The 19165-nt window shown below is 36.4% G+C and overlaps 1 protein-coding gene across 1 annotated transcript; it reads left to right on the top strand.

Annotated features, from left to right (window-relative positions):
* The first annotated feature begins 267 nt into the window (after positions 1 to 267).
* On the top strand, positions 268 to 1511 carry LOC149159529 (arginine decarboxylase-like). The gene is made up of 2 exons (XM_089434335.1): positions 268 to 341; positions 884 to 1511. The coding sequence occupies exons 1-2, from the start codon at positions 268 to 270 to the stop codon at positions 1509 to 1511; spliced, it is 702 nt and encodes a 233-aa protein (XP_089290461.1).
* The last annotated feature ends 17654 nt before the right edge of the window (positions 1512 to 19165 follow it).

The raw sequence follows: 19165 nt of genomic DNA, 5'->3' as shown, positions 1-19165 counted from the left end.
AGGCTTTTTGGGCCCATAACCCACAGGTCTCAGGATTGGGCTTGTAAAAATATTGAAAACGAAGACACCCCAGAATTCGTTTTCATCAAGTGGTATCAGAGTGGGAAAGATTTCCTGCGGAGAGGAGTTTTTTTGCATGCGAAGAAAAGAGGTACGAGGAAGAAGAGGTACATTTTGTTGAAGATTTGTAAGCTTGTGAAGGTGAGAAGATTGCAGCAAACCTGGAGCAGGAGTGCTCAATTGGTTCGAGAGGGGAGAACCGCGGAGATGCCGAGAGGACTAAGCTCAGCAGAGAAGCTTGGTAGGACATCTGGTAGCAGGGAGGACTTGCTATGGCAGAGGTTTTGGTTGCAGCTCACAGAAGGCAGTTCCACTGAGGAAGTGAAACAGTGGGTAGAATTGCGAAGGAAACACATATGACCAGGAGGTCATAAATTTGTTCCTCGGGAGCATATGACCAGGAGGTCATAATTTTTGTACCTCGGGAGTCTGATGCAGGAGCATCTGGACACCTCAATGAAAGAAAATTAGAGGAAGAGGACAAGTGGACAACCACATGGACAGCCAGGCCAATCTTGAACAAGATTCGGTTAATAAACTAATTTTAGTTAAAAATCAGTTAAAACTGAATGTATGTGTAATAAGAACTGTAGGATTCTTGAGTAAATCAGGAAGAAAAGAGAGGGAAAACCCTGTGCGTGTGAGAGAGGGCAAAATGTGATTGCCAAAGAAATCTGGATTAAGGCTGAAATGCCTTAAAACTGTAAACTGAGTTTGTAAATAATAAAGAAGTGTTTTTGTGAATTTGTACGCAATTTCTTCATTGTGAATTTATCTCTGCATATTTGTGTATCTTTTGTTTGAATCGTTTGCTTATTATTAGGTTTCCTGATGTGCTGAAGCACAGGCTGGAATCTCTGCAATCGGCCTTTGATTCTGCAATGCGGATGCAGTCGTATGAGTCTTATTTTCAAGGGGTTTATCCTATTAAATGCAATCAAGATCGATATGTTGTGGAGAACATTGTGGAGTTTGGGAAGCCCTATGAATTTGGGCTTGAAGCTAGGTCGAAACTAGAGTTGTTGCTAGCCATGGGTTCCATGTGTAAATCAAGCCCTAAAGATTTGCTTGTCTGTAATGGATACAAATATGAAGAATATATTTCGCTGGTGCTTACTACCAGACGCTTGAATTTTAATTGCGTTATTGTGTTGGAGCAAGAAGAAGAATTGGATTTGGTTCTCAGTGTGAGCCGCAAGTTATCTGTGAGGCCTGTTATTGGGGTTCGAGCCAAGCTGAGGACCAAGCATGGCGGCCATTTCGGCGCTACATCCGGCGAAAAGGGCAAATTTGGGCTCACGAGTTTGGAAATCGTCGGCATCGTTCGGAAACTTACAGAAACAAGGTTACAGGTCTTGCTGCAATCCGGAAGCAGTTGCCTGGCGAGAGATGACTTTTATTGTGGTTGGAGCAGTAGGAAGTGTTGCTCAGTCACGTTGAGAAGACTGTGAGAAGTCTCAGGATAGGCTTTTTGGGCCCATAACCCACAGGTCTCAGGATCGGGCTTGTAAAAATATTGAAAACGAAAACACCCTAGAATTTGTTTTCATCAGATATATTTCTTAAAATATTGAATATGTATCAACATTACTATTGATACCAATATAATTAGTACCAATAGTGAGGTTATGGTCATGTTTTCAAGTAGACGTTTTCATGCTAGGAAGAAAACCAATATAACATGGAAAATTTCTATGTTATTTGTATTCCATTTACTCACATAAGAGGCTGGTGGTTATTGAGGTCTTAAGGATTGCAATTAGCTATAACATGGTCCTTATACCCTGTGAGTTGGTTCATATGATCTTCCCTCATGGAAATGTGAAATTTATTTATCATGTATCAACCTCTTCTTACAACAGTTACACATGTATAAGATTAATTAATTAATTAATTATATATATATATATATATATATAGATATATATATATATATATAGATATATATATATCATTCTTCCAACAAGTTCTTACTCATATTAGCACGTTCATAACTTCATATTCAAGTTGATAGATAATGTCCTATCCTCAACTTAGGCATGTAACTTAACTCACTTTACATTACATACCCATGGAGTTCTTCATATCCACTTGAGAGGTCATTAATAAAATTGAATAAGTATATTACTCGAATTGTACAAATCATATATATCCACCATCAAACAAGTTACTTGTTCATACACCCAATCAAACTATTTGACAAAATTAAGTAACCCTTGATATTTTCATGATTCACATATATCCATGACATGAAAAATTATAAGAGTGTATAATCCAGAAGAGTACCAAACATCAATCTAGTCAAAGCAAATTAATGAAGAAAGTCAGATGATCATCAAATCTAGAATGCACTCAATGATTATTCTAAATTATAGTGAAAAGAGAAGCATACATTGCTAAAAAGTGATATTAACTTTATCAACATACAATATTGTTAATCTCATAATCTCATTATTTTCACAAAAATAACATGACATTATTAAAAAATATATATTAACCCTTTTTAAGGAAGCTTAAACTTGAATTATTCCAAATTAAATTGAAAATCATATATATGGGATAAAAATATGAATATGAATAATTGAAGATGGGGTAGACCTTAGGTATCCAATCACTTTGATTGATTTTTGGTGTCTGAATCAATGTTCGATAAGGAATTCTTTACCAAAGAAACTATTATCCCCTATCTTGGATCCAATCATTGGCCAATTCATTTGGAGATTTATTTTAAAGAATCCCCATGTAACAAACCTATTCGTTTTGAGAGATTTTGGCTTAAGCCACCAGAGTTCTTAGAGAAAGCTAGAGTATGGTGGGAGACAATTACAATACAAGGAAAGAATAAGATGCATACGTTGTAGTTGAAACTTGACGAATTCAGAGCAAATATTCGGTCATGGATAAAGGCGAAATTTGGTAATACATTAAAGAAAAACAAAGGTTGGAATATTAGATAAAGGATATTTAGTAGCATATGATTATAGAAGGACACTCTTTTGATTTATTGATGAAGGAGGGGATCACACTAAATAAGCTTCAAATGAGAATACAACAGGAAGAAACATTATGGTGACAAAATCTAGAGTTCAGTGGTTGAAAGAGGGGGGAAATAACTCTAACTTTTTTTACAGATCTATGATTCAACACAGGCATGTGAGCTGTGTTTTCTTGCTGATTAGAAATGATAGATAGAGAAAGCTACAACATTAGTAAATTGAAGAGGAAGCTATAGCTTATCATAGGGATGTACTAACAAATCCTTCACACAATATAAAATTTGCTATCGATAATATTAGAACATGTACTCCAAAAAATATCAGTAAGGAGCAGAAATCAGCTTTAATGTGACCAATTGGTTTCCAAGAAGTGTAGTAAGTAATCAGGTCTATGCCTCAAAACATATCGCATGTTATAGATGGCTATACTTCAATGTTTTTCGAAGTTGGTTGGATTTGTTTGGACAAAGAGATTCATGAGGTGGTGGAGGAATCTAGAAAGCTTTAGTTTATGTGGGGAGGTTTTAATGCTACCTTTTTCACCCTAATTCATAAGTTTGGAAACTAATAAGATCCTATTGGTTTTAGAACCATTCCATTGTGAAATCTCATTTAAAGGTGATTTCCATTGTTATTTTTAATCATTTGAAGCCATTGTTAACCGTACATATTTCTTCGGAACAAACTGGCTTTGTAGAGGGAAGACACATTTCTAATGGAATTATAATAGTGCAAGATATTATTCAATCTTTGAAAATTATGAAGAAGCCAGTAAGGATCATCAACCTACATTTGTCGAAGGCTACTGATAGGATTAGCTAAGCTTATTTATTGCAAGACCTAGATGCTTTTAGTTTCTCTTGGAAATGGATCTCATGGGTGAGATATCTTATATCAAAACCCTTTTATCTATATTTATTAATGCTTCCCCTTCTGGTACTTTTGACTCGTCATGTGGGCTTAGGAAAGGAGATCCCTTATCCCCCTTTTTATTCATCTTGGCAATGAGAGGACTAGGGAGATTCTTTAAAAAATTCTACAGAGATTGTTTGAGGGTTGCATTTATTTGGTGAAGGCCTCCCTATGAAATAACAATAATTTGTCGATGATGTATGTCTATTTGGTAAACCAACCCTTATAGAGGCCAAAGAATTTAGTTCCCTTCTCTAAATTTTTATGAAATCCTAAGGTATCCTTGTCAATTATCTTAGTGTGCCGTTAGATTTAAATTCAAAGAACACTTCGTATTGGACATGTTTCGTTTTGAATCTCACCAGCAAGTTTGAAAATTAGACATTTTGAACTTTTTATTTTAAAATGAGATTAGACCTCATGAAATCTATGTTTCAGGTCATTCCCATTTATCAAATGTTGTTTATGTATACACCTATGTTTATTCAGAAGAATTTCATCTATAAATGGAGATATTTCCTATGAAGGGGTGCAAATAAGGAAAGAAAATGACCCTTGGTGGCATGGGAAACTCTAATTCTACCAAGGTTTGCTGAAGTGTTAGGTTTTCATGACTCGGAAACATTAAGTGTGACATTAGGGGTAAACTTATGGTGATGGTGGTTGGTAGGTGGAATAGATTATGGAAGAAGATCTGGTTGCAAAATAACACTCCCCTCGTTTAGCAAGAGGGAGATTAATATATAATTTGAATGTTGATGGATCAAGTATATGGAGATGGGATCAGGAAAATAAAAAGGTGGTGACGAGACATGCTTTTTGGGAGATACATGAGGAGCGTTAAACCATGTTTTGGAAGAAGCATGGAAATAGTTACCATGAATTACTAAGAGAGAAGACATTAGAATTATGAAACTTTTTATGACAAACTTAGGAGCAGCGTGGGTTAGGCACTATTGGAAGGTGGAGATAGATGATGAACTTTGGATGAGGTGGAACATTAAGCAACTCTAGCCCTTCTCATCTCGGGCACTTCCATGGGAATTATTTCAACAAGAATTATTGGAAAGAAAAATACAATTCTCACGAGAGAAATATTTTTCATGTCTGGATAATAGTCCTAAAAGAATGTTAAATTTAAAGGAAGTTCATTCATTTCCTATAGGCCATGAAAATCAAGAGAAAAACAATATTTGGAGCAACATCTCATGAGACATTCACCATCCCAAAATTTTGACTTACCTATGGTTGATTGTAAGGAGCAAACTACTTACTTGGGAGCGGATTAGAGAAAATGGTGTTGTAGGACCATCCTTCTGTACACTTTGTTCACATGTTGAAGAAACTATAGAGAATATGCTTAACTCACGTACATTTTCAAAGGGAGTATGGTCCATTCTTCCCTTCATTTTCGGTAATAATAATTAGAACCAGGTCAATATAGTAGAATAATTAGTTCGATGGAATTGTTCTATGTTAAAAAACCCTATAGTTAATAGTGATTGGATCCCAGTTACACGTTTTGTTCTCTGGAATTTGTGGAAGGAAAGGAATGCAAGAATTTTTAGGGATAAGAAGAGTTTGGTTACTGTGTTAAATAACGTGATTATACAAAAAATTGGAGAAACCCTTCTTGTTGTCTCTTGGTCGATCGATGATTGAGAGGTAGACATTCTAGAGGTAGAAACCTTGAAGAGACTAAATTTGAATTAAAACATGAGAATTCTCATAGATAAGCCTCCTCAAGACCTGAATCCTTCATAAAATTCTTATTTTCCCCCTGATTGTGCTATTATGAAATTGAGTTTTGATGGACCTTTAAGGGTAACCCTAGAATTTCCTATTCGGGAGGTGTATTTTGTGATTGGAACTCATCAACACTGAGAATATTTTCTCAGAGTTTTGGATCGAATAGTAAAAATATGGTAGAGTTTTTATCTTACGGAAAGTCACATGTGTAGGGAATAGAGGAGGGAACACAAATACAAACTGCTTTTTATAGTAACAAATAAATCTATTCTCAACTAACTTATTTTTTCTATTCAATTAACATGTAACATTGTTTTATGAGATAGAGTGCTCTCCATATTTTTAAAAAATAATAAAGCTAAGTCACTTCATAGGACTTAAAAATTTTTTATTGAACCTACCATTTAATTGGAGAGGACCACATGCATGAATTTGATACTTGAAAAAAGTATAACGGAATGTCAACAAAGTTCATGCAAGCACACAGGGTATCACGAGCACATGCATGAATTTGATACTTGAAAAAAGTATAATGGACTGTCAACAAAGTTCATGCAAGCACATGGGGTATCACGAGCACATGCATGAATTTGATACTTGAAAAAAGTATAACAGAGTGTCAATAAAGTTCATGGAAGCACATAGGGTATCACCAGTTCATTACTCTGTGGGCATAAATTTAGTCATGGTAAGGGGTTTTGTGGCCTAGGTCGGGTGCGATCCCCTAGTTGAAAAAATAGTGCAAGAATACACACAGTTATCTATTTTAGAGATCAGGACTAATTTTGAGAAGAAAACTCGTAGACACGAGTAACTATATTTTTTTAGATATTCAAACATTTCATGGTATTGGGATGAAGCAAATTCTACAACTTAGTATGGGGGAGATGTGCAATTCCCTCCTTTCTCAATCTTGAGTTTACATTTGTCCCTTTTAAAATAAAAATAAAATATTTTCTACATAAGAAAAACAGTGTCAACCAATAAAAAACAAAAATCAATATTCATATTTGGTTACTTTTAATTAAAAGCATTCTAAAACATCAATAATCATAACCTCACTTTCTTTCTCCATTATTGATATTACAGTTGAGTCTTAGAAATATGTCTTAAACATATTTAGCTCTCACTCTTAATTATAAATAAAATAGTTAATTGTTCATGTGAAGTAACATAATTTTATCTCAAAAAATATTATATTTTCAATTTTGATTGTGAGGAAGATGTATAATTTTTAAATTTAGGTCTTCAATAAATTACTTGAATATCATGTAGATTAATTCATTTTAACATCAACTTTCTTTATATATACAAAGAAATAAAATTATTTTAGTGTTGTTTATAATAAAATATTCCAATGCCCAAAAATAAAAAATCATTAAGAAAAAAAAATCAATTAGTTTCTAATGTGGGTAATAAGAATGAAATGTAAAATTCATTTCATTATTCATATAAAGTTAATATATGATATATACAAAATAATAATGATAATGAATAATTTAATATAAAGTATAGATAAAGTATTTAAATATTTATGTGTATTTAAAAATATATTAGTAACCAAAAGAATATTTTAATATGAACAGTGTGATTCATAAATAAAATATTTCAGTGCACATGTTAAGTAAAAAAATTTAATATCGAATACATATATAAAATAAATTTATTGAGTAACATGCCACTCAAATGTCATGAGAAGAGAATGTTTCCTCAAATTTTGATATTTCTCAACCCATGATAGATTTATAGTTAAAATGGATATACTATGTTTTTCATGTGTCAATACCATGTTGATCATTAAAGGAATTATACATCTCCCTTGTAGTAAACAATACAACATTCAAATGTTTTAACTATAATACTTTTTTATTTTCTACTTCACTTAACATTGAAATAACATTCTTGTTTTAATAGTTTTTCAATTTCCATGTATCATCTCCCTATTAAGAGTCGCATGAATTACACAACTCCCTCAAAGATAATTACAAATAACCTATGAACATAATAATACCTTATTGTTTTTCACTTACTCTTTCATTTTATATACATGTAAATTGGGTACACAATTATTTCACTAAAGTTGGACATTGAAATATTTTATTTATAGGTTAGATGATTTTTATTGAAGGAATTACATATCTTCCTCGTATAAGAATTTAATTTCCATGTTTTTCCAAGCCAGAGATGAGAAGATATTGATATTAAGTGACATGTTTTTTTCATTAATATATTTTCAAATGACATATATGAACTCCATATAAAATATTGAAGGATATACATATCTCCAAGATCACCTATTCGTTGAATAGGAAATCTCTTACTCTGGATTACTTTACATTAATTAAGGGGCATTTAATATTTATTTATGAATTACATTAAATTTTCTTTTATTAATAATTTTTTAAAAAAAATTGTGTGAGCTCTATCTTAATAATATAAGAAATTAGATATCTCCTTCATATTGGGTTGTAGAGAGTGTTTTTTTAAGCCTATTAAGTTTCTCAATTTTGATCTTCATATATAAAATGGATATTGAAATATTTATATAATGCGAACAAATTGAAATATCTAATTTGTTTACGTTTAATTTTTTTTTTCCATATTAATGTATTTTTAAATACCACGTTTCAACTTCACAAATAACTACACACCTAGAAGGGAAATGCGGGCGTTTCTTACCCTTTCGTGCTGCGACCTTGAAGATTTGCTTTTATGAACACAGGTTTAGGCTTAAGTTGTCCAAGAAACCTTTCCTAAGCTGATGCTTGCAATTTCAAAAGAAATCTTTATTATTATTATTTTTCTTTTTTTTTTTGAAATGTAACTAAGGGTCCCCATTCATTCTAGCATCGTGGTCGATACTAGTTTGAACAAAGGGGGGGGGGTTGTTGCTGGCCACAACAATTGGCGATTCACTTGGGAGAACCAGTTATCTCTGCTCTTTTTCTATTGACGTTTTCAGACCCTTTTCGAAAAAAATTTCTCAGGGAATTCGAACTTTATTATAAAAGGATAAGAGAAATAATACTTTAAAGCGTCAATGATGTTTTGTCTTCACCCCATTCTATTCCAATTACTTGCATTCCCAGGTTGTTTTCGAGTTTAGATCAGTTATTACTTGGTCTTGTAGAACATAAAAATAAAGTGTTCTCTATGTATCAGCCGCTTTTTAAAGAATGTCCCTTTGTCGCAGGTAGAGCCACTGCTGCCAGCAGGCGTCCATAGCCTCGACAGGGTTACCTATTATCCAGGAATTATCCTTTATCCTGCCTCAGTTTCTTGCAACTTTTTTAGAAGAATTATACCTTTCTTGATGCTTTTTTTTTTTTTTTAAATAAATCCTCAAAAGAACAATGTCTTGGTTTGGTGGCCAAATTATGACATAGTCATTCACATGATTTATACTTTTGTTGAACAAGCTGGCTCGTGATGAGACCCCTTGTCTTTTGATCGCAACAATCTTGAGTCGTTGCCCTGTTTTGGTAGACAGTTTTGGCAAAGTCAGCAAGTTATAATATCTGTGATCATGATAAGTCGGCTCGTGATGAGACCTCTTATTCTTCGAGATATAGCATCCTTTCGGGTTATTCTCCTGAATCGTTGCATTCTTCTTCAGCAGGGAGGAAGTCAAATTCTCTTTCCTTAAGAAAGTTTTGGACGACAATGATAGGGCTACTTTTGATAATGGATGTTTTCACAGAGAACCTTTATTCTAATATTGATACCTTTTATTGTGCTGATCTAAGACGAATTCCTCACTGAGATAGCTTTCTTTAAAATTTTCTGGGTTTGAATTCTAACACCATCTTCCGGGTTAAAGATCTATTGACAATAAAGACCGAATTCCCACAAGCTTAGTTGTTCATAAGAGCCGAAATTCCAAAATCTTTAACAGAGACAGGGTTTCTTTCGTAAACGTCAAATATTGCTTTGCCAGAACAAACTTTTATTTGGGAGAGGCAACCATTCTCTGGGGTTATGTAGAGAATATAACTAATTTTGCCTATCAATTATTGGAAGAAAAACTAATAACTTTAGCTAAACTACTCCTACTCCTATTCTAATTATGTGCAGGAAATAGCTAAGAGAAATGGTATTTCCAGTGGAACCAACGATTCATTATTATTCCTAGTCACATAGATTGCCTCAGGATAAAAAAAATGAATCGAATTTCCCATGGATAGGACTTGTTGTTTAGGGGATAGGGAATCATGAATCCAGTTGGAATCTTGTTTGATTTTATTTTCTTGTGATAGGTTTCTTCCAACTGAATAACTATTGGATTGCAGAAATTGGGATGAATTTCTTTTGTGAATGGGTGATCTTTCGATGGAAAGGACAGCAAGCCAATCCGTGAGATATGTTCTTCGATTTGGGTGGCTTGTGACCCATCGATTGTTAATTCTGAGTGTTTAGCGATCTCGTTTGGAATGAAAGCTTTTATACATAAATCGCCAAAATCTAATCTATCAAAATTTTGGAGTTTTAAAGAGAGATTCGATTTCGTACACAAAGAAAATAAGTGAGAAAGAAAAGATTGGGTAGCTGTATATACAGTGGTGTCGCACATCTGGGAGCTACTTGAAACTCTGTGTTTTTCACAAGAACTGGCCGGGTTCTGTGAATCAGGAATTGAATCATGATTGTGATCAGGGATGGAGATCTCCTCTGGATATGGATCTTAGATAGGAGTATCGCTTCAGACAGTGAAATTATTCAAATGAGATTTTGCTTTGAGATGAGGGTCAGATAAAGCAGTTTCTGATCTAAGATGTTTCTTATAACCAGACCCTAGTTGAGTTACTTGCGACAATTCAATATCATCACAAATATCAAAGCAACTATCACGAAAGATTTCACAATTTTCCCTAGGTTCCTCTTTTTCATTATATGTTTTTAGACAAGGGAGATGAGGCAGCTCTTATTTGATATGAATCGTAGACTGTGATATAGTGGTCTCTTTATTTTGAAAACCCAGTGATGTCTCGTTTGAATAGCCCTCTATTGGAATAGACTTGATACTATGAGGGAGAAGATTGTCATTACAAAAAACAACGGGGTAAAGAGAAAAATGTCGATCTGGAACAATGTATTTAAAATCATCAAACAAATCTCGTTCATCAGATTCACAATAAGCATCGGGCTTTAGATCGTACCTTTTTGCGTCGATACTTTTCGAAAGAGAAACAGTAGGTGGATCTAACCTTGGCACCAGGAGTTGTTGATTTGAAATGATGTTGTCTGACTTTACATTAAAGTCAACTTCTGATGTCAGGGCACCTTCCCCCTCAGTACTTTCGCCTGCGTTTTCTGATGTTAGAGCATGCAAAACTCCTAGGCTAAATTATGTCTGATCAGGTGCAGGAGGTGGGAAACACTCATCATAATCCGAAGATTCTTCATCTGTGAGTTCATCTTCAAGATCATATTGTAGACATTTAAGATGAAATCGTATATTGAAATCCCTTACGGGCTCGTCTTGTTTCCGCAGATGGTCGATCTCATCGTATACCTGGTCGTATTCATAGCAATAAAACTCTGAGATGAAAGCTCTAACAAGTTGGTCCCAGCTGTGGACTGATGCAGTTGGGAGGTTCCTGCACCATCTCCTAGCTTCTGCTGTGAACGTGAGAGTAAAAATCCTGCACAGAATGCCTTCATCAATTTTCTGAATATCAGCACTAGAGACTCTATGAATGAACTGTAAGGCGTGATGAAATGCAGAAGAATTATTCTCACCATTAAATTTTACCTGAGATAATAGTCTTACCACGTCCGGTGGAGTGTTGGAAGATGTAGGAACCTGGATGCAACTCCAAATGGGAATTCTGTGAGTAGACATCCTTTACCAGGACTTCCAGTTTTAAACATATCCCAACAGACAATATGCTCAAGCCCTCCTTCTAGCGCCAGAAATGTTGAGTGGCCCGAGGTCGGGTCAACAACAAGGGGGATACCCACCCGGTCCGGAACCTGGTTGGCGGCTCCTTGCCCGTTTGGAGTAGCGGGTCCGACTGGGGATAACGGGACCAACTTCCCGATGCATGGGATGTGTATGTGTGTGTGTGTGGAATTTTGGTTAGGTTACTTCTAAGAAACGTTCTAAAGACTACTGTAAATCTATCTTACAAACTTGAGCCTAAATTACTATAATCAAATGAAAACAACACACATAATTTACATTAACCCAGGATGTTTCTTTTATCATGCGATTTAGAAAGATTTCTAACAGCAGCTGGTGATAAAGATCATTCAACCGATATCAGAATATAAATCAATAAAGATAAACCATTCTGCATAAGAAGTTAGACAGAGCGGTTGTGAACAACACATCGCATAATCAAATCATTCGCATATTAAACATGAATAGACAAATCCACCGTACAGAAGTGCCAAATGATAACTTATATATTCATACATTAACGTGCAAACAATATCAGCTGTATATCGTTTTAAGAATACAAGCAGAAATTAATCAAGAGATAAAAGTACCATTGATGACTAATTCTTACCCATAGACTTCAAACAATAACGATCTACTTCTACTTGATTCTAACATCTACCAAGAGTACAGAAGTGCAACATCAGTAGCAGACATAAGAATGCAAACATAAATAAATCACGATCCTTCCATTCATCAAAACCTCCTCTGAGGGTGCAGAAGTGCATGTTCTGAGGACAAGTTTTTTGACAAATATCTGGACCCTTCTCCAATGCAATGAGAAGGGTTAAAATACTACTATCTAATCCTAATAATAGTATTATTACAAAATTTTAGGATACGGCTCTCAAATGACCGTCCTTTTTCTAATTCTGTAAAACAAAAAGAAAAACAACTTTCTAAATTGAAATTACTTCTTAATCTGGTCTCTGAAATTGCAGTTTTCAAGCATGGGCTTGAGAAGAGTCGGTTGGCCGACTTCCGTGCTTAGTTGGGCTGCGGAAACAGCGTCCATGAGAGTTGGCGCTACTTTCTCGGCCGCGTTCATGATGCACCTTACTGTCATGCATTGGCTGTGGGGCTTAACTAAGTAAGTCCAGTAACTTTCCCAGTTTAGCCTCAATAATGCTCGGATTGTCTCCCCATTTGCCTGTGCTTTCTGCTTCCATTCAGCCTCCAGTTGCGATGCGATTGGTAGGTACCCCGGAGTGGATTCTGAAACTAAGTTGGCCCTGTGTAAATTTTCATTTACACAATCGATAAGTATGGTCGCCTATGTTGCCGCTGACTCTGCCGCCTACTCTGCCTGTGTTATTTGCTCGTCCCACTTGTTAAAGAGCAGTTCTTTATGATTTTCATTAATCTTGGGTGCCCCTGCTCCTTTCCCTTCCTCGTCATTTTGCCAAGCCAGGTATTATGTTATTCTTTTGTTGGCCTGGTCATAGTCATTCCGTAGTTCCACTACTTGGCTAGTGATCCTGTCGCTTATTTCACAAAACTCCCTCCACTGTGATATTTTGCGTATCATTTCCTCCTGTTGCTGTGACAACTGGTCATTCAAGCCGATTGACTCTGAAATAAACTCTGTCAGCTTGGGTTCATCCTTATGCATTTCTTGCACCGTCTGCAGTTGTTTTTCTTTTTCTTCAATACTTCTTTGGTGGCTCACCTGCATCTGGCGAAAGCTTTCTTGTAACTCTTCAAGCTGCTTGGAGGCTTCAGCGTTCTCATTGGCTTGTCGCAACTGTTGTTGCAGCAGTTGTATTTGACTTTCACGTTCTTTTAGAAGCTGTTGAACTTCAGAGGCCTTGTCGATAGTTGCAGAAGCATATGCTCCCGCAATTTGAGACAATTTCGTGAGATTTTCTGTTGGATTGTTATTCGGGTCTTTTCACAAGACATCTAGGTGTTCATCATTATGGGCCAGTGCATTTTCAAGCTTCCTTTTCTTTCTTTGTCTTCTCACAACTGCCTTGTGCTGTGGACTGTAAAATACGTCTAGTGGAGGGATTTCTTCCACGCCGAGTAGAAGTTCTGAGGATGGAGCTATAGAGAGATGCTCCGTCTCTACGGTACCACTGACTATGGTTGAGAAGACCTCTTGCACCACCTGAGTATTGCTCACAGGTGTTTGCGGGACTTGGCCTTCAAGATTTATCAGTTCATTGAAGGTCTCCCATTCTTTATCTAGTTCTGCTGTGACCAGAGGTGCTTCAGTGACGGGAGGGGGGATTCCTCTTGGTGGCGAGACGGCAACTTGCTGCTGAGCCATCGAACTTGACTGAGCCGTGTCTTTGATTGTTTCTTCGTTCTTGTCTTCTTTGTGGACAGACTCTTCAGGATCTGGAGATATTTCTTTTACGGCACTGGAATCAGATTTGGAGGCGTTGGAGTGTTCACTGAGGCTGACGTTTGGAGTCGGTTCTCTGGCAGCTATCTGCAGCACTTCCAGTGGAATGTTAGCCAACCTTCTTTCTCTATACAACTTGAATTTCCGGAGGTTGTCTGGGGACAACCTTGACTGAGCTTCTTGCAAAACTTCTTTGATCGAGTTCTTACTCAGAAAGAGGTCGTCAAACGGATCTTTCTGTCCAGAGAACACACTTATCCTGACGCTAGTTGTAAATTCTTGGGCGACTTTATTTGGGTCGAATGGCCTTGGTGGGAGTTTAAATAGTTGGAGACACGTCACATTCTCCACCTCACCAAAAGCGTGTCCCACATCGAATAAAGAGAAGGCCCCACATGTGACGGGGAATGGAGGCCAAATGGCCTTCTTTTTGTTCTTTAGGTCCTTAGTTAAACCACCTTCAGAACAAGTCTGATAAGCGATCTCTCGGGCCAACAATTTATCTGGGATGTACAAGGGTAGGACATGAGGAGGTACTGTGCTTCCAAAAACTGGAATGTAGGTAAACCATTCTTCTCCAAACCATCTTGCTACGGAGGTGATGTCGTTTTGTGCTTCAGGAGAGCATCTCGGAGGGTCTTTATCATATATCATTCTATGGATGGGCAGTATGAGCCTGTGGCAAATCTGGTAAAAATGGGGGGAAAACTGAGAATCCCACAAGACATTATGGTAGACATGAATGGGCAATGGGTCCTGGGTAGTCCATTGCCAGCCCATAGTGGGGAATTTAGACACATAACAGATAGAGTCCATTATGTAGGCAGACATATAAAAAGGGGGATAAAACCTTTGGGAGAAGGATCTTTTAGAACGATAGTGAAGAATGGCCGTGTATAGAGTGTCAGAAAGGATTTTGGCCCAATTTATTACCTCGGAGTTAGTCGCAGCATCAATTAACGGTAGCCATTCAGACGGAAATTTATTGATATCAGGCTTGCCAAATAGTCTACAGAGCATGGATGCAGCAAAACAATATGGAGAAGTAAGGGAACCGGTGCTATACATACCGTTCTTATCTTTCTTCAGTGGTTCATCCCTTTTCGACCATTCTTTGGTAGTGTCTGATAGGTCCAGATTCTCTGCTGCGAACTTCCTAACAAAATCTGCATTGTAGATCGTTTGAGGTTCGGGAAGGTGATACATGAGCTTCAGGTCTTGAGCCGCAAACGATCCTACGAGCCCATGTCCTTTGACTTTGAATTGCCTATGATGCAGCTCTGCGTCATCTAAAACCCACTTGATCATGTCCGTATACGGTAGGATCTTTGGCCTTGATGCTATTCTGTGGAGGAAAGAGCACGCTAGATCTTCCAGGGATGCTTCTGAAGAGCGTGGTGCATCTGCGACAGCAGCAGTTGCCTTGATTATTCTAGGGTTCTCTTCCTCCAACAGTCTATACATGCTTTCCCATGTGGAAATTCCTGCATCTTTATTGCATGCGGTATCTGTGTAAAGGGGCGCCATCTCCTTGGTCTTTTCTCTTGTTTATGAGCTCTGAGCTTTGTTCTTCTTCCCCATCTTGCTTATCGTTTCTGTTTGATTTTTGCCTTCGCACTTCGCTCCTGCAGGTTGTGAGAGAAATGGAAAGATTGATCAAAAAAGGTGATGGGAGAGTTTTGAATGCAAGAGATAGATCAGATACGCCACCTTACGTGAAGTAAATCCGCATTAAGGCATGCGTCTTTATGCCACTTAATAACTGACAACTAATTCACTACTAACATTAAAAGCGCAATAATTCTCAAGTCAGGTTATAGTAAGTGGATTTTCTTTGGGTGGTGTGCCCGAAGGAGTCGTATCAAGGTGCTTTTATGACCTGCCAATGCATCCTGCATGCCGCGCGATCGCAAATGGTAGCGATCGCAATATCGCATATCGCAGCATTGCAACATCGCGAATCACAATGGTTCAATGTTTGCTAACGTACCCCGCCTCATTTCTGTGATGTGCGATCGCGCCATCGCAATATCGCAAATCAGCGGACTCGTAAGCTTTTGTCTATGGATGTTAACGTATTGGGATGCGACGTGGTTTATTAATGCCGAGATGATGTGCATATTGGCCTTTAGAAGGGAAATGCGGGCGTTTCTTACCCTTTCGTGCTGCGACCTTGAAGATTTGCTTTTATGAACACAGGTTTAGGCTTAAGTTGTCCAAGAAACCTTTCCTAAGCTGATGCTTGCAATTTCAAAAGAAATCTTTATTACTATTATTTTTCTTTTTTTTTTTGAAATGTAACTAAGGGTCCCCATTCATTCTAGCATCATGGTCAATACTAGTTTGAACAAAGGGGGGGGGGGTTGTTGCTGGCCACAACAGGCCCGCATCATGGAAATGTGTAATTTCTCGATCATGTATCAACCTCTTATTACAACACTTACACATATCTAAGGTTAATTAGAAATAACGTGTATATATACACACACACACACACACACACACATTTACATATACACATCAAATAACTCTTTTTTTAACAAGTTTTAAATCATATTAACATCTTCACAACATAATATTCAAATTGATGGATAATGTCTTATCCACAACTTAGGTGTGCGACTTCAGGTTACATTAAATATCCATGTGATTCTTCATATCCACATTAGAGGTCATTAGTAGATTTATACAAGAATTTTAGATTAATAGTACAAATCATATCTATACACCATAAAATCAAGTCACTTATTCATATGCCCAATCAAAGTATCCAATAACAGTATATAACTATTGATATGTTTGAGATTCATATATATTCATGCCATTATGAATTATTAGATGACTGTATAATCCCAAATAGTCAAACATAATTCTAGTTGAAGGATATCAATCAAGAAATTCATGTAATTAACAAATCTAAAATGCACTCAATTATTATTTTAAATTAGAGTGAAAAGAGAGATATTACAACGCTAAAAACTGATATTAACTTTATTAACATAAAATATTGATACTCTCATAATATGATCATTTTATCAAAAAGAACATGACATTATTAAAACATGTATATTATTCATTGTGTACCTTCCTCCATCTATCTCCTCTCTCTCTCTCTCTCACACACACACACACACATGCTCACTCTCTCTCTTCCTTGTTCTTCTCTCTTCTCTACTCTCCATTTATCTCCCTTCCCCATTGGCCACTATCACCCACCATTACCTCTCTACATTTCCCTCTTCCTACCTCTCTTTATCTACCCCGTGACTCTATCTCCCTCTTAATTTCTAACTCTCACTCATTAACTGTCTCCTTATCCATTTACACCTATCTCCTTCATTCCCTCTCTTTATCCTCCTTTGTCTCTCCACACTCACTCCATTTCCTTGATTTCCATATATGCCCATCCTTCCATCCCTCGCTTACTTATTCCCTTATTTGAAGCAAACGTCCAGCTATATCTCTCCCTCCCTTTGTCCCTCCCTACATCTTAAAGATTCTAGACATGAAATAACATGCATGTTCTCAAAAATAGATACATTCTTGAAAGCATGTGTCATTTTGAAATTCCCCCCACACTGTTGAAATGTTACTCATGCTTTTGAGAATGTGCACATGTTCTCAAAAACATGCACAACAATTTGAAAATGTCCACATGTTCTTGAAAATCCAAACTAACATGTATGTGAGGCGATATGGGGAACACAAAGTCTATAGTATTACGAACATGTACATATTTTTAAGATTTCTCACTTTTTCCTACATTAGTGATTTCATGATGGTGCCATTATGACTTCTTATGCCATCATTATCTTCCAAGCACCCTCCTAATAGATTAAAATCATGATATAGGGGAACTTGCATAACATAATTTAGTCTAGTAATGCACCCTAAATAAATTGCTATGTATTTAATATGATGCTAATAAGAATTAAAGCCTAGTGGCATGATTAGTATTGGAATCCAAAGTTTTGTGACCCATGTTAAACAAGAAAAAATGAATCTATCGAAAATACAAAATTAGACTGATAAAAGCATGAATTGGCCAAGAGTCTACACCCATGGGTTGGCATATGTATTTCTCTAGTCTACAAGATTTATTAGTTTATTTACTCAACTACACCATTAACCTATAAACTTGTTTTACCCTCTTATTTAGTCCATGTTGAGCACTTAATGAAAGAGGCTCAACATTGGAAGCTGGATGAGGAGAGGGGTGAAATCCTTTATAATTTTATTGTTTTGTATTTCTCATATGATATATTTATCTATGTTTCTATGTTGTTAAACGAGTTTTAAAACCATTATTTTATGCGCTTTTGCAAAGTGATCCATTGCCTAAAAGACATAAAATTTTACTTTGCAAATTTTCCTATCACCTTCAATTTTGTATAACATATTAGTTTGGTATCAGTGCTCAAGGTTATTTTGAAGGTTTGATTTTGTTTGCATGTTTTCTATGATGCTTGGAAGGTTGAAGCTCAAAACAGGAGAAGGAGAGCTTGTGGAGTCAAGGTCTCAAATTGTTTCAAGGAGAACACACATATCTCAAGATTCACTAATCATGGCACATGAAGAAGGTCATGAAGGGATGTCTGAAGATGAGAGAATGTTTAAAAAATATTTCTTTGAAATTTCAGAAATGGTGAAAGTTGTTTATGAGGAGAGGAACTTAAGGTTGCAAAGAGAGAGCTCAAAACCTCCAAAAGGAGATGGAGGAAAATGATACAAACCTCCAAAAGGGAATGGAGTGAATGGTGACAAGCCTCTACCTTAACCTCCATCCTCATGCTCATCCTCATCTTCTTCTACTTATAACCCTTCACAAACACCTCCAAATTCTCCAAAGGGACATGGAAAAACTCCTTTCTTAAAGCTTGACATAAAGTTTGAATTTCTTATGTACAATGGAGAGGTAAATACTGACAAATTAGATAATTGGGTTCATCAGATTGAAGTGTATTGCAGGATACAAAGAATCAAGGATGATGAAACCAAAATCTAGCTTGCTTCTCTTAGGTTGGAAAGTGCAACACCAATTTGTTGGGAGGTGAAAACTCAAGAGGACATGAATAAAAGTGGTAAGCTTTTGTCCTCTTGGAATTATTTTTTTGTTTCAATAAGATGATAATTTTATCTATTAGAATACATGCAAAA

This window comes from Pinus tabuliformis, chromosome 5_2, assembly GCF_031772625.1.
Source record: "Pinus tabuliformis cultivar Carrire ecotype Pingquan chromosome 5_2, CPIR1, whole genome shotgun sequence".
NCBI lineage: Eukaryota > Viridiplantae > Streptophyta > Pinopsida > Pinales > Pinaceae > Pinus > Pinus tabuliformis.
This window is presented reverse-complemented; position numbering and strand designations above follow the sequence as displayed.

What these genes read in the sequence shown, in the direction of transcription:
- LOC149159529 (XM_089434335.1), top strand. Translation starts at nt 268, where the DNA reads ATGCCGAGAGGACTAAGCTCAGCAGAGAAGCTTGGTAGGACATCTGGT. An exon ending in GAGGACTTGCTATGGCAGAG is followed by an intron (nt 342 to 883) that starts GTTTTGGTTGCA and finishes GCTTATTATTAG; the next exon opens with GTTTCCTGATGTGCTGAAGC.